General features: G+C 46.1%; 1 protein-coding gene across 7 annotated transcripts in view; it reads right to left on the bottom strand.

Annotated features, from left to right (window-relative positions):
* Positions 1 to 1,565: 1,565 nt before the first annotated feature.
* Positions 1,566 to 23,872, bottom strand: part of Atp7b (ATPase copper transporting beta) — an 88,756-nt gene continuing 66,449 nt past the window's right edge. For 5 of the 7 annotated variants that reach the window (XM_074043459.1, XM_074043458.1, XM_074043460.1 and 2 more), the window contains 11 exons: positions 23,634 to 23,788; positions 23,306 to 23,440; positions 20,247 to 20,441; positions 18,796 to 18,978; positions 17,504 to 17,672; positions 15,585 to 15,728; positions 14,351 to 14,493; positions 12,921 to 13,124; positions 12,723 to 12,840; positions 11,424 to 11,526; positions 1,566 to 10,768 (listed from right to left, as the gene is read on the bottom strand). In XM_074043459.1, coding sequence (XP_073899560.1) covers positions 10,498 to 10,768; positions 11,424 to 11,526; positions 12,723 to 12,840; positions 12,921 to 13,124; positions 14,351 to 14,493; positions 15,585 to 15,728; positions 17,504 to 17,672; positions 18,796 to 18,978; positions 20,247 to 20,441; positions 23,306 to 23,440; positions 23,634 to 23,788 — 1,820 coding nt within the window. In that variant the 3' untranslated portion in view covers positions 1,566 to 10,497. The remainder of the gene's footprint in view (positions 10,769 to 11,423; positions 11,527 to 12,722; positions 12,841 to 12,920; positions 13,125 to 14,350; positions 14,494 to 15,584; positions 15,729 to 17,503; positions 17,673 to 18,795; positions 18,979 to 20,246; positions 20,442 to 23,305; positions 23,441 to 23,633; positions 23,789 to 23,872) is intronic. The other 2 variants (XR_012436246.1, XR_012436247.1) reach the window with 2 other exon arrangements.

Raw genomic sequence — 23,872 nt, forward strand, 5'->3', positions numbered from 1 at the left:
GGGAAAGGGAAAGTTTTACTGGCTCAGGTAACAGGTGAGGTCAGTTGGGGACAGAGAGGAATGTTCCATATAGAGGGTGCTTAGGAAAGCAAGGAGGGAGAGCATGGAAACAGGGTCAGGACCTCAGCGACAATGGAAGGGCATCCCTAGGTTCATGAATCCCCAACCTTCTCCTACCTCTACCCTGCTCGTGTGTCCAGGTACCTCATACACCTGAGCCATTTCCTGGGAGATGCCAGAGAAACACATCTCCTGAGAGCTGGCACCACCAGTTGAGTTCTGCAGGTTGGGTCAGCAGGTCCTCAGCGCTGTGTGAGAAGAGCAATTCTGCTGTTTGCTCAGCATATGTCAGGTGAGTTACCTGAAGTCTCCAAGTCCACTTTCCTGAGCTGTCATGTGTGTTGATGAGGCTTCAGTAGGATGAAGAAAATGGACAAATCACATCATCAGACTCCTGGGTGGACTCCTGGTCTCTTTATCCATAAGGAGTCCCCATTTCTCCTGTGAACTCAGTGCCCTCCAAGAACATCACCCTTCTCCTCCCACCTCTAGATGCTTGATCGACTTCAACCCTGTTTATGAAGAACTAGCTTGCCATACTCTCTCTCGCTCATTCTGCCGCTTTGAGGATCTGCTCCATCAATCGTGCTTCCGTTCTCCTGCCTATCCAGTGAGTCTCCAAATACTGATCCTCTCCATCCTGAAAATGTTGACCTTGTCCTGGCCATGCTCAAATGCCATCCTCCTCCTCATCCTCCTTTTTAATTTTCTAACCCTCAAGTGCCTCAAGAGTGATGCGCAGTTCTCAGAGCTGATTCTCTGCAAAGTCCCCCATGACCTCCTTCTGCCAATGCAGTAATGCCTGAAGGTCAGCACTTCCTCCTATCACCTCTGTGGCCTCAGATGGGCTCCATCCCAGAACTTTCATGGCAGCCCTTGGTCCTGAATGCTGCTGACATTTCCCTCCTTACAAATCTTTCTCAGAGCTGGGTGCCAGTGGCTCATGCCAGTAATCCTAGCTACTTGGGAGGCTAAGCTTATGAGGATCATGGTTTGAGGCCAGCCTGAGCACATAGAGAGGCCCCATCTCCCAAATAATCAGAGCAAAATAAACTGGAGGAGTGGCTCAAGCAGGAGAGTGCCTGCTTTGTAAGCACAAAGCCCTGAGTTCAAACCCTTGTCCCACTTAAAGAGACAAGAGAAGAGAAAAGAAGAGAACAGAAAAGAGAAGAAAAAGAAACCTTTCTTCGTGTCAGGTGTAGCGGTGTGTACCTATAGTCCCAGCACTTGGGGGGCTGAGGCAGGAGGATCAATTGAGGTTAGGAGCTCAGAGCCAGGAGGGGAAACAGTAATACCCCAGCTCTTAAGAAAAAATAAAGAAGTTCTTTGGTAATAAAATTTATTTTTAAAAAACCTTCCTTAATGTCTGGCTATTTTAGAAAAGTATACTGCAAAATGTAGGTTTGGAAAGACATGAGGCCTGGGGTTTACTTTACATGACTTCAGAAAATAAAAAAGGAAAAGAAAAACGGAGGAGGAGGAAAAAAATAGAAGAAGCAAATGTGTCGTGGTAAAATCTTATCAATCATTTAATTCAAGGAGAGGTTCAAGTGCCTACATGTGGGTTCACTATAGTAGTCTCTGTATTTCTATATACAGAGGAGTTGGCATTTTTCATGATAATTAACACATTTTTCTTTCCCAGACCACCTCTGCCTTTTCTTTCTCCACCTCCTCTCCTGAAAACAGGAATTGCGCTAGGCCTGCACTCACCTGTGCCACGACCATTGCCCGGGCCAGGAGAGCACCAGGAGCACCTGCTTTCCTGCTACCCTGCCCCTCTCTGAACTCAAGACCCACATTTACACATATTTTAAATTCATGTAACATACAAAGAATGACAAGAAAGTGTGTGGACCCACCACCCAGATTTAATCAGTGTGGACATTTTGATGCATCTGATTCATACGTATAGAAATAAATGTTCCAAACATAACACCTCGCCCACACCCCATGCTCTTCCCTTTCTCCCCAAGGGAAGCCACTGTTCTGACCTTGGTGTGCGGCTCCACACCATGTTTGTAACTTGATAACAGAAGCCTATCCGAGATATACATAGAACTACTTTGTTTTATTAAGTTCCCATGACTCTACGCCTATCTGTCTGCAGCTTTTCCCACTCAGCAGTGTACCTTGCTGATACTCGTGGATCTAGCTTGCTTATTCTGAATGCTGTGTTTTCCTCATGACACATGGCACAAGTTGTCTATCCATATCCCAGTATGGTTGTTGGCTGCTTCCTATGCAAACGGTGCTGTAGGGCCATCCCTCATGGGTCTCCTTGCATGTCCTGCACACGTGAGAAGGTCACTCTCCACCACATGGCTCCTGCCATGGGCCCTTGACGTCTGCTGTGCATGTTTATTTGTTTGATCCCCCTGCCTGCTCTCATGCAGAGAGCACATTCATTTCATCTCTGTCATTTGCTCATCATGCCTGGCTCTAGTGGATCAATAGGAAGGGAGGGAGGGAGGGAGGGAGGGAGGGAGGGAGGAAGGAAGGAAGGGAAAGTCTTTATCACCAGGGTCAGGATCAAAGGACGAGCAAGTGGGATTATTTTGGAGAAATCCAGGTATGAATTTGGTAATGAGGAATGAAAAAGGCATTTTAATAGTGACTTTTATGCCTGCCAGAATGTACTGCCAGTGTGGTGTTTAGATCTTAGCAGAAAACTGAGCACCGCCACCTGCATCTAATGTAAGTACTGAAACAGGCCCCGGTAAAAGTGAGTCAGACAATTTAGTGTATTTAGGGTCCTGCTCACTTCCCAGTCACCAGAGGCTCCCTCACTTCATGGGGGAATGGACACAATTCACTGATTCTTCTACACCACCATTGTGAGGACAGATGGGAGAAAAGCTCTGCCCTACAGGACCCCTCCTAGCCCACAACAACTGCTCTAGAGAGGGGAGAGGGAAGAACACACAAGACTAAACCAAATCAGGAGCCTCCATTATGTGTGTGTGGGGGGGTGTAGGGGCCACACAGGGAGAGAAGGGTCAGGGTCATTGGCACCATGGTACGAAGGAGGGAGCTAAGGTAAGTGACAGTGAAAAGTGCACATAATGTTAAAACATCACCTAGAGAGCAGAGTGTGGTGACACATACCTGTAATCCAAGTACACAAGCGGCTGAGGCAGGAGGATCTCCAGGTTGAGGTCAGCCTTAGCTACATAGCGAGACTCCCATCTCATCTCTTCCCCACCCCTCAAAAACCACCCAGAGATGGATGGAGTTTTAAGTGTCTAGTATACTTCATGCTTTCAAAGACACTCTTCTAGACCTCAAGTAAGTGTGCTCGAAGTCAGAGGCTGGCAGTGTAACTTCTACATTTCCACAGTAATAATATTACAGTAGCTGGATTCTAAGCTCATGTGGATTTTAGCCTTAATTCTGAGCATCAAATGAGAAAAGTTTTTAAAACACACATATGCCTCCAAAAACTAAAAGATCCTTTCACTGCCCCCATCCCACCCTACAGGCCTCACTGTGCTATTGAAGGCAGGTTATTCTGTGACTTAAATTCACCATGGCCCACTCACTGCTGTGATGGAAATACCATGCCACTGTGCTTGGGGTTATATATAGCCCCTAAAGCTAGGTCATCAGAAATAGCAGAGCAACATCATTCTATTTTAATAAAAAAGAATGAGTACAATTTTTAGGAAGCCATACCTGAAGACATAATTCTATCTTAGGGAAAAGGGAAAGACATCAAATACAATTGGTAGAATGATCCAATTCCTAAACATAATGCATGTGGGTGGAAGGAGGTAAGGTCCTGCCTTCAAAACCCAGACTGGAATGGCACATTAAAAAGAAGTCACTTTCCTTTGTGCCATCTTGTATGCACTAGCACCCTTTGCACTCACCTTCTCAACGCCTACTGTGCACATGCACCATTCAAGCAGTCAATAAGTATTTACCGAGAGCCATCCCATCCCAGGACACCCTTGACCCTCCCCAAGCGACTCTGGGAAATCCTATCAGTGTCATTCTCAGGATGACACTAACCAGTGTCTTCTGTGTGCTAGGCCTCTGGTGTATATAATTCCACCTAACCCTCACAAGCCAACGAAGTAGGAGTTAATTCATTTTACACTGATTGGAAGCTCAGAAAGGCAGAGTGACTTCCTTAAGAGGTGGAGCCAGGTTTTGAACTCAGGTCTACCCAACTCCAAGGTTGGTGCTTTTAACATTCTCTGTATTTCATGGCCTCCCATTAGAACATCCTTCCTTGAAAACAGGGCATGCCATGCTGGAGGTCACACACTAGGACTACTGGTTGATAGAGGACCAAGGGTCTAGCCTGGTGTACAGCAAATGGTCAAAGGCTGCTCCTTTTAAACCAAATTTCCTACTTCATGGGCTTGTGAAGTTTAGTCCACAGGGTCTTAGAGGCAGATCTTGGGGTTGGGGATGTGGCTCAGTGGAAAAGCATCTGCCTACCTTGCATGAGGTCCTGGGTTCAGGCCTCACTATGAAAAAAAAAAAAGGAGATCTGTAAATAGCACCTCTTCCAGCTCAGCCACGGCTCATACAAAGATGGCTTACCTGCTCAGGGAAAAGGGGCAGAGTTGCTGTTTTCCTACAATATAGACCCCCTGGTTCATGACACCAGTAGCAGACACTATGCTGCATGACTTCACCCAGCTGACCTTACCACATGCTTCAGTAGCACTGAGATAGCACCTATTGTCATCCCTGTTTAGAGAAGAAATTCTAGATCACCTTTGTTTATTTTCTCAGTTGTAATGAGGTAAGATGATTGGAAGGGGTCAGGACCATGCATCCGTGGCCCTCTTGAGATTCCCTGGGACCACTGACCACCTTGCACATCATGGGGGGTATCCTAGGTACTGCGTGGTGGTGGGTGGTATTCTAGGTACTTCCTATCTCCAGAAACTGAAGACAGCAGATCCCTTCATTAGCAGGTGTGCAAAGAGAGGTTCAGAGCAGGTAAACCTCTGAGGACAACCAGCCCTGGGAGCCTTGATAAAAATCTATCCTCAGGCCATGAGGGCCCTGGGGGGCTGGGTGTAGTCCTATGGACCCAACGCAAACGCAGGAGTTTTCCAACTTCGTGTTTGAGGCCACCAAAAATGCTGTGAGCCCTTTTAAGACCTTTTTTCTTTTTCCAAATGTTCAAGCCTAAAACAATTATCTGAATTTGCAAGGATATGTAACATGAAGCTCAAATGCACCTGATGACAGATAAGCATGGTGGCACATGCCTGTGATCCCAGCTGCGCCAAAGACTTAGGGAGATTTTGGTTCAAAGCTTGCCTGGAAAAATTTAAGATGCTATCTGAAAAATAACTAAAGCAAAAAAGAGCTGGGGGTGTGGCTCAAGTGGTAGAATGTCTGCTTAGCAAATGTGACGCCATGAGTTCAAACATTCCAGCATACCTGCTCTCAAAAAAATAAATGACCATTGTGTCATCCCAATAAAGTTCTGCAAAGCTAAACACAAGTGTGAGGAAGCCCTGACCCCTGGCTGCAAGAACAGGTATTAAATATATTATAACTCAAGCACCCAGGTGCCAGGGCTAAACTCCAGCCTCAAGCTCCTCCCTTCTTCCCATACTCTCATTATGACATTTATTTGAATTTCTAAATGCTTAAACAATGATAAAGAGAATTTGGGCTCCAGATGCAGACTGAGATGTTGGTTTGGTCAGAGAGACATCTGGTGGTGCTCCAGATAAATCACACTGTCCTGCCAAAGAACACCTCTCCTGCCCCACAGGAGAGCATGGACAGTCACTTGTGTGGGGAGGAAGGAGCTTTACACTGGGAACATGATGGATTTCAGGCTTTGGGGTGAAAGTCAAGAGAGTTTGAACACCCCAGCTGTCTTCCAGAGAAACAGCTCAACAACCCTGATGTGTGCTTTCCATCAGTGGCAATGGGAAGTAATGCCAGTAACTTTCAAGGTCACTGTGAGGCATATTCCAGGGACCTGGATCAGCTTATAGCAGGTCCTTCCAGGACCCACTGTATCAGCTCTGGGTTTAATAGTTGCAACTTGGTCAAGAAGTTGGTTGAGCTGGGTGCCAGTAGCTCATACCTGTAATCCTAGATACTTGGGAGACAGATATGGAAAGGGTCACAGTTCAAGGCCAGGCCAGGCAAATAGTTTTCAAGACTCCATATCAATCAATAGCTGGGCGTGATGGTGCATGCCTGTCATCACAGCAACAGTGGGAAGTGTAAAAAAGAAGGATCAAGGTCCAGGCCAGCCTGGGCAAAAAGCAAGACCCTACCTCCAACATAACCGGAGGGAAAAAGCTGGAGCCATGGCTCAAGCAGTGAAGCACCTGCCTAGCAAGTGCAAAGCCTTGAGTTCAAACCCCAGTACCACCATCCCCACCAAAAAAGAAAGTTGGGTGAGAGGCACGGAAGGGAGGCTTTGCTTTCTCGGTATCATGATGTAGTCCACTCAGGACCAAGGACACCCCTCCACAAAATCACGACCATGAATTTTCCTTCTGGGACCAGGGTTGGTTATGCTAGCTAGTCTTTCTTGCCTACTTTCTTCCTGCATGTTTAAATTTTTGTTATCAAAAGTTATGGATTTTTGTTGTTTTTTGTTGCCAGAGCTCAAAACCAGAGTTTGGCACATACTAGGCAAACACTACAATTTATAGTTACATTCCTAGCTTATTTTGTTAATTTTTAAAATATTCATTTCCATTTTAGAGAGAAAAATGTTAGATTTGCATCCATTCTTGTTTTCATTTAGTCCTTGGATTTTACATTTCTGTTTTTTCATCTTTTTGAATAAAAATAAAGGAGAAGCTGGGATTTCACAGGATTAGTTAGTTTCTCACATTCTATCCTGTAATTTCAGCCGTTGTCATTGTCTTCACAGAAAGGAGGAGGGCAGACAAGTAGACATCTCCGCCTGGAGTAAGCCCAAACAATGGTGTTTATGGGCAGCCCAAGGTGAGTATGAAAATTAAGAAGGTGGAGTGGCTTCTTCCTGACCAGCCCGTAATACTTTCCACACCAAATCAGCTTTCCCACACAGCCAGGTAATCTGAAAAGCAACAGAGAATTGGCGAGGATGGCTGCTTACCAAATTTCTTTGCAATTATGTTCCAGTGAAAGATGTAATTTAGAGAAGGCTGTGTGCAAATCAAACTTTTATAAGTCAAAAATTTTATGCATGTTAGGGGATTTGTGTAATGAAATACTGATGTGAGTTTTTGATTTACATTGGGGCAATGCTGGGGATGGAACCAAGGGCCTGGAACACATCAGGCACTTTACCACTGAGCTATAACCCCTAGCCCCCGACTTGAATTTTTTTAGGTCAAAAATAAATGTAATCAAGTAATCTTTTCTAGTTAAATTATATGATTGACTGATTTTGGTCTGCCTGGGATTGTCTTAAAATGAGGTTATTAATCTTTATTAATCTTGGTTCATGGTAAACCAGCAGAATTCAGGGATCTATTTTGTGATGTGTTAATTTCCAGATACCATCAAAAAACAATTAGAATTATTCACTTATTAAAAAGGTAATCCCACCACAGTTCCTCACAAAGGTCTTTGTGTGTGTGTGTGTGGCACTGGGGTTTGAACTCAAGGATTCACACTTGCTAGGCAGGCACTCTTATTGCTTGAGCCACTCCCCCAGACCTTTTCTGTGAAGGGTTTTTTCCGAGATAGGGTTTTACAAACCATCTGCCCAGAGCTGACTTCCATCCGTGATTCTCCTGATTTCTGACTCCTAAGTAGCTAGGATTACAGGTGTGAGCCACTGGTGCCCAGCACGAAGGTCATAATGATTGAAAATGTCCTAGGGATGGAGAGATGGTGGGATTTGGCCTGGTCGGGGAATCCGGTCAGGGAAGTTTGCTCAAGTTTCTGTCTTCCTAAGGTGGTAGCAACATTTTCTTTCCATAGCACAACAAGCAAACACAAATTCCGTACCTGGACCAACTGAAGTCCTTCAGGGTGTGCTGAGGCAATGGAAGCACCCAGGGCTCATCTAGCTCTGTGGTCATGTTGAGCCATAGGCTAATTATCTCTGTGATGCTACAGAGAAATGTTGGTATCAGATGTGGAAATTGGGGGACGTACCTTGAAATGTGGTAAGAATTATGTCATCAGCATGGCTCTGGAACCTAGTGTCATATCCCTTTAGGCATAATTCACTTAGCGCCCCACCACCACCTGGTCATTCCAAGATGTCCACAGAGTTTTCCAAGCAAATCCCCATGGTCTGAGTTTTCCTACTATTTCCCCACCCCACTCCTTCTGGGTCAAAGAACCTCAAACATATTCCTCCTGAATATCATGCATAGGTTTCAATACAGCTCTTTAGAGACAAAGGCCCTGAAGCAGAAAAGTGCATTGTGGGGGAGGTGGTAATCAAGTATCAAAGCTCGTGTCAGACAGGAGCCATCTCTCAGCAATCCTGGGCGCCACTGAGGCTTACCACTTGCAGCCAGCAGGACAGGGCTCAGACCGCAGCAGAACAGGGTACATCAACAGGATTCTGGCCACTTCACATCCTCACCGATACTATCCCACCCTTCTCTGTGCCTCCAAAGCCATTGGCAAGCCAGTTCCTGGCAGAAGTTCTCACTGGAGACAGACACATGGGCCCATGCAGACTTCTGGATGAATAAAATGAAGCTTTATTCTCATGTTGCATGGAAAATTTTTTGAAGTAACTACTGTTACCTCATCAAAAACACTCCTGACACTTTGAATACCTAAAAGGATATTTTCTGTACAATTGTACAAATATTTTCAGGTCTCCATATGAATGTAATGCTTATGGTCCTAGGAGTTTTAAAAATCAATTGTATTTTTTATGAAATTATCAGCCTAGCTCAAAATAAGAAATATTCCAAAGAAATAAGATAGGATGGAATGGTGACAGGACAGTGGGAAGGGGCTGGGGGAGAAGGGAAGAATGAAAACAAGTAAAACACAAGAAAATCCTGAATTTGGGTTTGGAAGCTAAAAAGCAGCAAAAACTATACTATATGTAAAAAACTGAAATAGCCACCCAAAGAGAAGGTGAGATGACCTCGTGAGCAACTGCATTTAAAGTTGATACAACTAGTATTTGACCGACACATTTGCTCTTCCAGGAAAGAAGACCTTTTCCTAGTTAATCTTACCAAGCAATCTGTTAAGGCAGTGTCAGAGTAAAAGAAAAGCCTCAGAGCATCAGATCCAGCATGTATTTTGACTGCATGATCCTGGGCAAGACACTTTGCCTCTCTTAGCCTATTTCCTTGCTTGTGAAAGGCAGACAATTGCGACTGTGCTACTTTGTTGGGGAGATTAGAGAAAACCTAACACTGCCCTGGCAAATAAGTGATAATAAATAATGAAAATTATTTGTGTGTGAGACCAGGGTTTCACCTTAGAGTAATCTGATTCTGCCAAGCTGCTCTGGGATGGTTCTGTAGTTCACCACCCACTTCAGAGTGCTCTGCTGCCAGCTAATCACAAACAGCCTCTGACAGACACAAGCAGACTTTCTCCTGGAGACCAATGGCTGCCCCTTCCTCATGCCCACTCAGTGTGTGGAAGACTCTAGAAGAGCCTCTGATGGGCCAGTTCCCTCCAGGCATACAACACTTGGACATCAGAGACTTGAAGCTCCACTGGACCACATGAGGTAACAGCACCTGCTTCAAGCACCACAGGGTGCAGTAGGGATGTGCAGGATGCTCTGGGTCACAAGCACCCAGAGCCCACTGGGAGCTGGATGTGGACTCCCGGTCAGGCTGAGCCCTCACTCCAGTTGGTCAGCAGCAGTGTGCGTGACTCTGCAGAGGTGAGTCTTAGAACTCTCATTGTGAAGTGGGGAGCAGCAGCTCTCAGCTGGGGTGTGGGCCAGTGGGCAGATGGCCTGAGAGACTGGAGACACCTGAGGGTAAGTCTTGTCCTTGGAAGGTAGGCAGACACATCTCCAGTGGCAAGGATGCCAAGCTCAGAGGTGAGAAAAGGAAGATTGTGCCAGCAGCAAACAAAAGGTGCATTTGAGGTAAACTGTGGTCTCGCACCTGCTGATATGTGGGTGCTGTTGCAAAGAGCCCCACCCTGATTTGTAGGGGGATCTCTGGGGAGGCCCAGCTAGGTTTTGGTCCCAATGAGTTTGTTCCTTGTTTCACATGCAGTGATCTGAACACTACAAGCAGAGCTTTGCAGAGAGTGCTGACTTCCTCCCCTCCTCTGCAGTCCAAGCAAGGTTCCAACATTGCCTGTGCCACCAACATGGTAAGGGGAGGAGGCTCCAGGCAATGCCACGGGCTGCAGGGAGGGCTGATAGGATGACCAGGGAGTGGGAGCCCAGCATTATGGCGAGCTTCACCCATCCTGCTGCCTCCTGCTGCTGGGGGTGCACCTGCACAGCAAGGGGAGGTGAGTCAGACCTTCAGTTGCCCTGTGTATCACCTGGAACTTTCAGATGCACTGCTCTTCATCCCTGTCACTCAGGAGCAGAGACCACTTGTCCCCACTGTCATCTGCAGCGCCATGCCGAGACAGCTTGTCCGATGTCAGGGAAGATAGAGACACTTGGCTGATGTAGCTGACCTGGTCCCAAGATGTGGGCCTGGGGGAGTCCCGCCGCCGATCATCCATGCCAACGTGCACGCTGACCTGGGATGCGCTCAGGGGCTTCATGCGGCCATGGGCCTGTGCCTCGTACCGCTCCAGGTCAGGCTTCCTATAGCTGGAAGGCAAGAAACCAAGAGCATCTGAGCCACTCTGGACCTAAGGCTCTTTTTCTTTGTGAAGTCTGTTGAAGGCCTCACATACAAATCTTTTAGTAACATTCAATATCAAAACCACATGGGTTTAAAGGCAAAGGACACTGAACTCCAATGTTTAGGTAAAATTCATCTGTTTCAGAAACTTCCTACCTTGCACATAGGCTGCTCTTAACTTCTGTTAAGCAAATTATGAATAAATAAATGAACATCTTTTCTTTCTTTCATTGCAGTGCCAGGGCACTGCACATACTGGATAAGCCCTCTACCAGTGAGCCACATCTCCAGCCCTGAATGATTTTTTTTTTTTTAAAGGAAAAATGGTTAACACAGGGATCTCATGTCCACGTGATACCCACAGAAACAACTCATGAGCAAGAAAACAGCCCAGCACATGACAATTGGTAAGTGGTCAATTACTCGCTTGTGGTCCTGACAAATCGGTACAGAAATACATTGGGGCCATCCCTGCAGTGTTGGCCTTGGGTGAATGAATGGGGAACAAGAGTGCATGCCTGTTTATAGGAAGCATGCTGGCACGCACAATCTGCACACAGGCCAGCACACAGGGTGAAAAGACCCACAGACTCTCTGGCAAGTGCCCTGCCCAGGACTCACCACTTGAGCTGCAGAGAAGAGAGCACCACAGACACGGAAGAGGCCGCCATGGCCGCCGAACCCATCCACGGCTGCAGAACAATGCCGATGGGCATGAAAACACCTGCCAAAAGTAAGGCACGTGTTCACCTGGTAGCCAGGGGAAGAGCTGGGACCCCACCTCAACTACCCCTGAGCGACTTCTTCAGGGGGTTCCTTCCTCAGGGTGCTCAGATGTTCTCCTGCCCACTGACTGGCCTGAGGTGAGGCTGTCCCTAGGAAGCTGGCAGTGGGTGCTATCAAGGGGACCTGGGTCTCTTGCTCAGAAGGAGCTGGTGGTGTCACCAGATTCAGGAAGTGGGAACCAGTGATGGAGAAGGGAAAGCAGCAGAGGTGCAGAAGCCAATGTCCTCAAAACCCATTCCCCTGGGGGACAAACACTGCTAGTGTCCACAGTCTTCATCTAGACAGATTCTCTGGCCTTCAGAGCTTCCTAACACTTTTAAAAGGGAAATGAGAGCCAGGTCCCAAACAAGGCCAGAAGACTCAAGCAGAGTATGGTTATATGGTCAATGTCTGTTGAGAGGCACAGACACTGGAGGGAAGTGCTCCTGAGCTGGCTCTTGGGGTAGAAAAGACACTGCCTGACTCTCCAAACTCAGGAGACAGAGGTGGACTTGGCCATTCCTGCAAGGGGAGTCACCACTGACCACTGGGGTATAACAGAAGAACTGAGATAGGCAAGTCATATTTAAGAACTGCAGGTGCCCTCAGCCCACAGAGGAGTGCTGCACTGCACATGAGTCTGGAACATTCCCCTACAGGGAATGGTTTCCTCTCCTACAGGATTTAAGGGCAGAGAGGGAGGGGGCAATTACAAAGCAGAAAAACCACTTCTCTTCATGGTTATTTGTGGGAGTAAGAGTGAAACCTGGGCAGGATTCCATTTTTAAAACTGATCCTGAGACACCAATCAATGTCTAGCACGTAACAGGTACACTGTAACACCCACGATGGCTATTTTTCAGACTGTATGTCTTAATAAATGGTCAGAAAATAGGACCACAGTAAATAAATAACCAAGCATCTTCAACAGCTTTTTAGAGAACAGTGTAAGTGAGACTTGGGGTCCTCCCCAAACCTTCTCTTTTGTCTTTCAAGATGTATAAAACAGGAACACCACTAGCCTTTGCACATGCATCTGGCCAGATAGCCAGTGAGGTCAGAGACTCACTAGTTCAGCAGGGACCTGGCAGAGAGAAGCCTCTCTGACCGCAGGAGAAGCCAAAGGTGACAGCAAGTGAGAGCTGTCCTCCCTACCTGCCGCAATGGGTATCCCAACCATGTTGTAAATCAACGCCAGCACCAGATTGACTCGGATCCTCCGGACAGTCCTCTTGGAGAGGTGAATGCTGGCCACCACATCCAGCAAGTCATTCTGTAGGAGAAGAGCATGCTGAGTAACGGGCCATTCCCCCAACCTCCCCACTCCCACAACCTGGATGCAGCTGAGCTCACTCTGATGAGGACCACATCAGCTGCCTCAATGGCAACATCCGTGCCGGTCCCAATGGCAATGCCCACGTCAGCCTGAGCCAAGGCTGGAGAGTCATTCACCCCGTCTCCCACCATGGCAACTTTCTTTCCTTCGTTCTGGAGCTCCTGGACCTTGGCTACCTTGTGAGAGGGTAGCACCTCAGCAAAGACTTTGTGGATGCCCACCTGAAAGGAATGAAATCAATACTCAAGAGTGGGCAAGAGGTTTCAAACAGCAGCAGAAACCCTGAATCACCCTTGTTCTCTTCTCATCAGTCCCCAGGCCCAGTTACCCAAAGCCTGCAGACTCCAGGTCACAGGGGAAGTGAACACCCTGCTCCCACCTCAACATCCTGCCCTGGCTTAGGGCCCCTGCTGCTTTGCCTGTCTCAGGTCCAGCCACCCAACAGTTGTCCCAGTGTGTGTCTAGAATAGCAACTGTTTTGTTGTGTTACTTTCCTGCCTCAGCCCTCCAGTGGACACCACTCACCTCTCTAAGGATAGTGTCTGAACTGTTGGGGGTCTACCTTCCATGGTCCCCTGAGTCAGCCTTTGCCTCCTTTGGCACCACACTCAAGACTGCACCATTTAGCCACCTGTGGCCACCAGCAATCACCATGCCACTCTGTACCCCCAAGGGATCCTCAGGCTGCTTGCTCTGCCCTGGAAAAGTGTGGTTTTTCTCCAACCTTCATTTCTTCATCTCAATACCTCCAACTCAAGCTTCCCCTCCCCTGGGAAGCTGTCACTGACCCCTGCCAGATCGTGGTAAATTGCTCCATGGCAGTTGCACACCATTGCAGAAGCCCCAGGTACTCAGAGGTACACCCTCCCCACAGGACTGTGAGCTCCAACGAGACAGAGCCCTCTTCATTCCTCTCTGTAGTCCCAGTGACAGGTACTATAGCTGTCTGTCAACTTCATTAACTCTTGTTGAATGGATGAACAAGCTTTAACCAGGAAAGGGGGAGAGGATACTCAGCAAATCCATCATCAGCAAGGGCTATGCATTCTGCTTCCCTCATAAGAAGCAATTAACTTTCACAAGTACACAGCCATACACACATCTAGGAACTTCTAGGAATTCATATCAGATCCATTGCTGTGTGGGGGTCAGGCAGCTATCCAGTGGTGCTATCATGGCCCAAGACCAAGTTATTCGTGTGGGCACAAAAGTGAGCTGAGCCAGCAAAACGCTCCCTTAACCAAAAGGTTGGGTGATTTTTATCTTTGCCCTCAAGTCATGATCTTTTTAGGAACTGGCTAGAGAATACTGGAATTGTTTTTTTCCTGAATGCAGAGGACAGGGCAGAGCAGATGCAAAGCTAAGCACTGTTGCACTGGTGCTTTTGAGTCTCTGCTTCTGTCAGCTTATCACAGTTTGCAGTTTTAAAGGAGAAAGACAGTCATACCTGAGTGGCAATGGCTCTGGCTGTCTTTCGGTTGTCCCCCGTGATCAGAACCACGTCCACACCCATGCTTTTCAGAGTGTGCACAGCCAGGGCAGCCTCTGGCTTGACAGAGTCTGCGATGGCAATCATCCCGCAGAGCACACCTGCAGCAAAACACCCAGGATCAGCAACGGTGCCGGACCAGACGGCCCTCATGTGAGTCAGGACTTAACAACGGCTCTCGTCATATGATGTTACATGCACAAAACAAAATGCCAAGGTATGGAACACAATATGGTTTGTTCTTAAGTTACGCACATTTACAGAGACACATATCAAAATGTTCACAGTGGCTCCATGAGGGTAGGACTATGAATGGTTTCATTTTATTCTTTACAGCCCTCTGAATTTTCCTAATTTTCCACAAGGTACATGCATTACTTTACAAAGGGAACTCAAAACATGTTTTCTATTAAAATATGAGAAATATAACAAATGTCATGAATGTTATTTAAAGTGATGGACATCCAACCTAGAAAAATCATTCCTTTTTTTTTTGATGTATCTTTGAAGCACGAGTGTTCTGGGCTGAGGTGTGAACAGGAACACAGTGAGGGATGTATGACAAGGCATGGATCCTTTACTTGTGCTCATTCTGGCTTGCAGAGCTGAGGGGACTAGGGATTGATGAGGACTTAGGAGAAAGGAAAAACAGAGGAAGAATACAGCATTGTAAATTATTTATTATCTACGTACAGTTTTACTTCTCTTAACAGAAACTAGCATGGACCAACTGGAGATTCCAATCTCCAGGGGGTACAGTCCAAGGTATATTCTGAGTGTTAAGACATGGGGTTGACAGAAACTCTGTGCCCAGCAATGTGTGGTCAGACAACGGAAAGGTGCAGAGGTCTCATTATTTAATGGGATCCTGTAGTTACATCATTTGGGCAGTAGATTCTGAGATGAGTGAGAAGGATGACTTTGAACTACGAACTTGGACAGAACAAAGATGACGGTAAACACAGTTTAGAATCCAAGAGCAGAAGGTCAACACAAAGCCAGCTCTGAGTCGAGATGGAGGTAGTGAGAAAAAAAGGGCCTTAGGATGGGAATGAAGTAAAAAAGATGGCAAGACAATCTCTGGAAAATAGGACTAAAATTAACTTACTTTTTAAAAGAAAAAAAACAAAAGAAGGAAAAAGAAAGAATGCATTCTCGCAAGAATGGAGGGAAGGTGCAGGCAGGCAGATACCATCAATAGCCACCAGGATGGCCGTCTGTCCTTTCATCTCATGATCTGTCATGGCGTCACTGATGTCACTTGAGATGGTTAAGCCATTGCGCCTCATCCATTCGCGGTTTCCAATCAGCACAGAGAAGGTCTGGGGGGCTGCATCTATTCAAAAGAGACTAGTTATTTCTGAACAGTCCAACTTCATGATAAACTAAGGATCAGGGAATTCTTTTAACAGTGCAACAGCCATGTAACTGTCCTGAAAAACTCTAAGCTGGTAGGCCCCTCTTGTAACACCATCCTTAAAGGATCAGGGAGAAGGTCCAATTAATGTGTAGGACATAAGGATGTAAATTAAACTGGGGCATCAGTACTACATGCTGTATGCGGGAAAACGTATTTACCTTAGTGGTGTCTGCTGATTCTTTTTCTACAGGGGTTTTGAGGCAGTTAGGTTTTAGGCCAGATCAAAGCAAGTGTTGACTAGGTTTTTTTCTTTCTTTCTTTTTTTTGGTGGTGGTGGTACTGGAGTTTGAAGTCTGGGCTTTACACTTGCTAGGTGGGCACTCTACTGCTAGAGCCATGCCTCTAGCCCTATTTTGCACTGGTTTTGGATATAGGGTCTCACTTTATGGTCAGGTTGGCCTGGACTGTGATCCTCCTATTTTAAGCTTCTTGCCAGCACTGAGGTGACAAGTACCTGCCACTTCACCCAGCTGTTTTCTGTTGAGATGGAATCTTGCAAACTTTTTTTACCCAGGCTGGCCTAGAACCAAGATCCTCCTGATCTCAGCTTCCCACATAGCTTGGGATGATAGGAAAGTGCCACCACCACTGCGCCCAGCTATTGTTTGAGATGGGGTTTTGAAATCCTCCTGATCCTAGCCTCCCAAGTAGCTAGGATTGTAGGAGTGAGCCACCAATAAACTGCTAAATTCTTTACTGTTGGGTTTAAAAGACTAAAGGAGAACCAAAAACAATCAGGGAAGTCTGTTTCTATGATATGTCTCCAGAAAGGGCAGCTGGGCCTTTCACTTGTCACCCTGTAATATTTTGTGGCCGTGCCTGAGGCGCTGCTCTACTGACCAGTCCCTGGATGCTCTAACAGAAATGTCACCATAGGGTTTTAACTGCTAGAAGGTGGGAGGTGACTTCTAACAACATCACCTAAATCAAGATTTAACTACCAACATTAAGGAAAAACACTAGACATGGGTTTTGGGGGCACTGGGTGCTCCCACTGGCTCAAGGTTACAGCTGGCAAACCATCCTTAGATTAAGAAAGGCAGCTGCCACTCTGAACAGTGTCCCTTCTTGGTTTGGGCAAGCCATTTCATCTGCTTCCCTGACTTTCTGTCAGCTCTGTAAATACTACATGTCCCATCAGAGTTCACCATATGGGCAAAAAACATGAAAGCCTCAACTGTCTTCTCATCTTGAGGCTTATGAGAAGCAAAATAATTTGGAGAAAGAAAGAGGAGACTCAAAGTTTCCTTTGTAGTGAGCACTACTCTGTGTGTCTAAGTCATATACCACTTTGGTCTACCATAAGCATCAAAATTTAGAGGCATCAAGTTGGGCCTGGTAGCACATGCCTATAGTCTCAGCTTCCTGAGAGGCTGGGGTTGGAAGATTAGTTGGATCCATGAGTTGGGAAACCAGTCTAGCAACACAGCAAGACCCCATCTCAAAATAACTCCCTCCACACACACACACAAAAAGATTTAGATGCATCAAAGCACACAAGAGAGAAACTCCAGGCTTTCCTGGGGAAGGAGGCACAGGGCGCCAGCCACAAACCACCTGTCTATACAGCAGGGGAAATCCCAGCAGGCGGACCTGGCATGGAGCTCTCTGTGGTTTGGCTCGCCTCCACTTTGACCCAGCTGGGCCCAGTCACCAACAGATCCAGCAGCTGAGACAAAGGCCAGCGATACCTTTTCCTGTGGGAAGGCTGCCAACCCCCTTCAGGTGACTGGCCTGCTCATTCAGCAGGTGCTCGCTGTGGGCCACGATGCCTTCCACGTTGCTGACTTTGCAGCCGATTCCACAGCCTGGCACTGCCTGGAAGTCCGTGCAATATCCCAGGGTCTCTGTTCCAAGTTCCTATGGCAGCAGGAAGGCAGGAGAGGGGCCACAGCCAGAGAGGAGCAGGATAGAGGCCCAGATGAGGGCAGTGAGAGGAAGAGGGAAGGGGAGTGGAATCAAAGGCAAAGGTTAGTAAATCAATTGTTAACCCAGCAAGTACTTTTCTCTCATTGGATACAAATATTACTTATCAAACTTAACCTGGTTAAGTTTAAGCAGGTTAAGCAGCCTAAACCCTTCTGGGGTGATGCCTCACGACAGCAGACAGGCTGCAGACTAGAAAGAGGAAAGGCAGTTCATATCAGACACCTAAAATTACAGAAAGGTATTTCTATGCTACAAGTAATCTCATAGAAATGATGGAATAAGTAAGTGGTGGGTGGGAGGCTATCATAACTCCCCATGTGTCAGACCCTGGAAGGACGGCAGGGGAGATAGGAAAGGAAGGCAGAACAGCAAGTGGAAGAGCCACTGAGGGGCACCCTTCTTCCTGACCTGTCAGAGGGTGGGTGTGAATTGTGGTGTGTTGAGCCCACATGAGGAGCAAAACATGCAGTGGGGTTTCTGGAAGATGCTCTGTCCAGGAAGTCCAGGATGTAGTCAGTTTTCCCAAGGTGTCCCTATATCCCCTCTACATTTATGACAATAGATTTGCTCAGGTCTTTTTAAAATTGTCAGACAGCATCCTATACTCAACTGAAAACAAACATGAAACAGGACTTGTCTGGAGAGAATGAGAAGTGCAATGGTTCCCCATGAGCTGTGCCGAGAACACTTGGGCCTTTCAGCTCACCTCCACTGGTTCCTCCCCCGAGCAGGCCAATTTTGTATTTGTGTCCCCTCACACTAGCCTCACAAAGGATGGTGGAGTTTCTAGACCACCCATCTTCCCCTGCTCAGACTATGAGGTCCCAGAGGGTAGAGGTCACTTCATCTGGAGCTCGTGCCACACACATGCTCAATAAATGACAATGGCATTGAACTGCTTTTGTGGTAACCTGGAACTGTGACAGGGCCAACTGTGAGTCCTGTCTACCACAATGAGGCCCACTCTGGGACAGCTAAGAGGGCAGGAGTCTGGTGAGGAGGGGAGGACCAGGACCAGGAAAGAGACAATGCAGCAACACCTAGGTCTGCATACCTCTTTGCAGTATTTGGTGACTGCCACGCCCAGGGGATGCTCACTGCTGGCCTCCGCAGTGCCCACTACAGCCAGAACCTTCCTGAGGGACAACGCAGTCACATCCGAGAGCAGCAGGACCCGCATGACTCTGGGAACCCCGTGGGTAATGGTGCCGGTTTTGTCAAACATCACCGTCTTTATCTGCCAAAGACAACCACATCTCAGGGAGGGAAGGGGCTTTCACAACCCACAGATCTTGAGGCGGAGCTTCACCCAACCTGCCCCAGGCAGGGAGCAATGCTCCTTAACCTGGAGGTAACAACTACTACTATGATGAATCCCACACATGGTGACTCACCCTGGGTACAGCTGGAAATGTCCAAAGCTGTATAGGCGATGGTGTGGCATGGCCTCTGTGATACCATCCACAGACTTTCTCATGCCAGGTCAGAAGTCAGGCCTGGGGACCTCCTGTTCCATTCCCTGCTGTCTGCCCAACCCAGCCACTTTTTTCTCCTATCTGTCTAAGTGCAAGGGCGTGCCTAGAATAAAATCCCTACACTCCCAAGTTCAAGAGAGGAAAGGGTGTCTCTATGGCCATAATAACAAGCAGCCACAGCCAGTTGTAAATCCAACACATGTGGCTGATGGTAGTTTTACCCCTGTCTCCTTCCTGACCACTGGTACCACCCCAATACCCCTAATAAGGCAGGCCCTGTTACACTTCCTCATGGCATCCCACACACTCAAAATGCCTGGCATTTGTTATTTACCCATTCAGTATCTGTCTCTCCCACTACACTGTACGCTCCTTGGAAGCTGGGAACCATGATTATCGTCAGACCTGGAACAGGGCCCACATGTAGTAAGTGTCTGAATGAAGAAATAGAGGTGTGGAGGATCAGGGGCTGGTATGTTGGGAAAGACAGGGTTTATTTATGAAGGACAGGCCAGCCAGAATTCCTGGTCCTCCTGCATTAGCTTCCTGAGTGCTGGGGCTTTAGGGTGTGCCACCATGCCCAGTTAAAAGGAAGAGTGTCATATACACTGTTGCTCATTATTCCACCCACAATGTCATAGGACTCTGCCACTAATTACATGGATTAAGCTGGCATATTTTCTGCTGGAGCCTGACTATTTGGGAGTGAACAATCACCCACCTGACAGCCATAGGCCTCTGGAAAGCTTACCTAACCTCCCTCTCCTGCAGTTTCCACATCCGTAAAATGGAAATAAAAGGCATCTACCACAAGGATCTTATGAATATTCATCAGCCATTATTATCTGAGCACTAACCACTGCTGCTCTTGCCCTTGTTATTCCCAGTCAATCTTGGCTTTCTACTTTACTTAACACTGCTGCCCTCAGGCTTTTCTCTTAATAAGAAATAGAAAATAGATACTATGGTCATTAGGTCTCTTTAAAAAATGCTAGCCCACCCCTCATAGTGAGGCGGGCTGAGGACCCACCTTGTGTGCCATCTCCAGAGGTTTGCCTCCCTTGATGAGGATGCCATGCTGGGCAGCCACCCCGGTGCCCACCATGACCGCTGTGGGTGTGGCCAACCCCAGGGAGCAGGGGCAGGCGATGCACAGCACAGTGATGGATGTCTGGAAGGCGAACCGGATGATGACCTCGGTCTGTGAGATGTGCTTATTGGGGTTCTGAAAAGGAAAGAGACAGGCAGGAGGAGAGTTCAATGAGGAAGGAACCTCACAGAATTCTCATATAAGAACATTTCAGCGGGGCAGTGGGAGTGCTCAGGGAGCTGAGTGTAGGAAACATGATTGCACTCTGTGTAGCTCTGGTGTCACAGAATTAATCCCTTCACTGCTCCACATCCCTCTTGATCCTACAGGCTTCCCTCAAAGAGGCAAGACGGGAGCAGAGCCAGGAGTTGGACCATGTAGATCATATCCTGCCTGATGCTAACGTCACCTCTCTACACTTTAGTTCCACCTAATACAAAACAGAGACAAAACTCAGCTCACAAGTGGTTATAAGGATTGAATGAGGCAATACCCATATACATCCAAACACATACATCATAGGTAGTATGACGCAGGCATAGGAGAGGGATCTAAGAAATTACAGCTATGTATCATTATATTTTTGTCAACATTATTATGAAAGCTTAAAAATGGGTCTCCAGAGTATATTATATGAATGTATGAAAATGTCACAATGAAACCCCTTCAAACGATTAATATACACTAATTAAAAATGGGTCTCCAATGAATGGGTCTTAAGGAGATAATCGTACAAATGGGAAAAGATACAGGGCTATTTATCACCGTGAATTATTTTTATAATGACAAACACTGGAAACAACCAAAAGGGGATTAATCAGTTAAATTGTGAGCATAATGGGATCTTGGGCAATTGCTAGAATGACAAATATCTTATCGATATGGGAAGATATCAATGACATAGCAGAGTTTAAAAAACAAATGCAGAAAGGCAAACGCCCTGATTTTATTCATACAAATTTCTTTGTCCATATCTGGACACAGCCTTTCAATAATACTGGAAAGATGTTTGTCAAGGGGCAAAAAAAATGGTTACTTTTAGGGATGGGATTTGGAACCATCTTTATTTTCTTCTGTGTATTTTTTGTTACTGTTTTCCTTGTAAACCTAAAACAAAATATTGGGTGTACTTTGTAGATTTTTTAAAAATTTTGTTTGGTTTCTTTTCTTTCTCTCTTTTTTTTTTTTTTTTTCTGGAGACAGGGTCTCGCTATGTAGCCCAGGCTGGCCTCCAACTTAACAGTTTCCTTGCCTTGCCTCTGCTCTCAATCTTAGTGTATTAATCAAAGTGGCTGTGGTGACCAATACAGTACATTCACTTAATTACAGTGAAATGCACATTTGCTAAAGCAAGGACAAAGGCCACAATCTCTACCTTCTACCTACACTTTATTCTTTGATTTTTGAAAGGTAGGATTCTAAAATAAGGTATATTATAAGCGTCATTTAATTTTCATAGAAACAATGTAGTTAGGTACAGGAACACACTGCTTAAGATATGTGATTTTTTTAAGAAATAAAGATGATGTGATTTTTTTTTTTAAACACAGCCATTCTTATCAAAATAACACCTGGCATTCTGGTGACATGGTGGACCTCTGGAAGTTAACGTGAACCCTTCCCTACAAATGACGCTTGTGCAGCTTAGAGATGACAGTATCTGAAAGGAACATGCAGTATCTCATTTGCCAGCATCTGCCCTGATTTGGCAGATAAAATAAAAGAAGTCAAAGCAAGACAGAAAATCATGGAACAGCAGAGAGCCACACATTCTAACTTGTGTAGAACTGAGTTTTCCCACGGCCACATGCCAATGAGCTGTTGTCCCCAAATCAGAAGTTTTAGGCAGTCAGGTGCCATGAGTACCACTGGCAATGCTAGGAATACATTCACAGGTTGCTGTTAAAAGCACTCAGCTCTCCTTGGATGTCAGAAAGTGCTTAAGTTGGACCTTTTCCAAGATAGGAAAACTGAGGGAGGAAATGACATCTTAGTAAGAGACGTGCACCCTAAGAATATCTGGTAGACCTTTATCTATGGGTGTACATTTTTTAAAAAGAAAAAAAATATCCATTCTATATTTGAGGTTTCTTATTCTATGGCTCTAAAGGTAAAACAGCACTAGACTGAAGGAGGTCAGAGACAACGTAAAACATGGTTCCACTTATTGGGCAGTCATCCAATACTCTCTGTGGGTCAGGAGCTTTTTACGGGCTTCTCAATCCCAGCACTATTGACAGTTTTGTTTTGGGGGGCCCATCCTGGACCTGTGTACTAGATGCAAGTGGCGCCCCATTCATGAAAACCACAAGTGTCTTCAGATATTGCCAGCTGTCCCTGAGAATCAAGGATGTATATAGGTCTTGTTTCTCAAACTGACAGTTTTTGAGGATGAACTGTATTTTCCATATTGTTTTTGTGAAGTTTAATAAAATAACATTTCCTAAGTTAATACACTTTGCCCACGTTTTAAACTCAAAAATGTATATTCCACTGCCTATAATGTTCAGTAAATACTTAATTATTAAAAAGCTCTGCCTCGATTGGTATACAATCTTTCATTAACACTGAGAAGTATTATAGCTTGGGAAGGTGGGAGGGTAAACAGAGTACTGGTAGATATAGATGGCAAAATATACATGTTTTCTTAAGACCAATTAAATAATATCATGTCATCAAAATTTTGGAGTGACCTATCTTTGAAGACATAAGCTTTATAACCTCAGAAATATTCAATACTGCATTTTGTAAATGTTTTAAGCATTATAACTGAAAGCTGACTTGATGTTTGTGAAAATTATCTGAGTAGAAATAAAACCCTGCAGCAGGAGAGTGACTGAGTGTGCTACCCTGACCTAGATTTTGTTGTCAAAGTGAAGGAAACAAATAAAATGTAATGGATAATTAAAGCCCAGTGAATCTAAGACACAAAAGAATAGAAGTCATGGCAGTAGATTATTTAAAACACAACAACCATACTGCCAAGGCGTTCAACTTACAGGAAAGTATTTCTGAACAACACCAAAATCGATAAAACCGATTACAATCCATACCACCAACGTCAAAGTTGAAATGATGATGATAAATGGGACAAAATATCCACTAAACCGGTCAGCCAGCTGCTGAATGGGTGCCTAGGAAAATAAAACATCAAGACCATGGGATATTACAACTACGAAGACAAAGTGCCACAAGCCTGAGTGGGTGGGAACCCAGGTCCTTATTGCCATGGTTACTAGACAGTCTCTACTCAACACCCACCTAACTGCTGGATCTATGGGCCTCTTGAGTGAGGGATTACACAGTGCCTTTAAGTTTCTTTGTTACCTTTGACATCTGTGCCTCTTCCACCAACTTCACAATCTGAGCCAAAGTGGTGTCATTGCCCACATGGGTGGCTTTAATGAGCACAGAGCCATGTGCATTTATTGACCCAGCAATCACCATGCTCCCAGGTTTCTTGGTGACAGGCATGGCCTCTCCTAAGGTGGAGAAGAGACAACGGTCACTTGTTCAGCCCTACTCAGTATCACGTAGCTGGCAAATGCTGTGAAACCTGCTGAAGG

This window comes from Castor canadensis, chromosome 10 (genome assembly GCF_047511655.1).
Source record: "Castor canadensis chromosome 10, mCasCan1.hap1v2, whole genome shotgun sequence".
NCBI classification, from domain to species: Eukaryota; Metazoa; Chordata; class Mammalia; order Rodentia; family Castoridae; genus Castor; species Castor canadensis.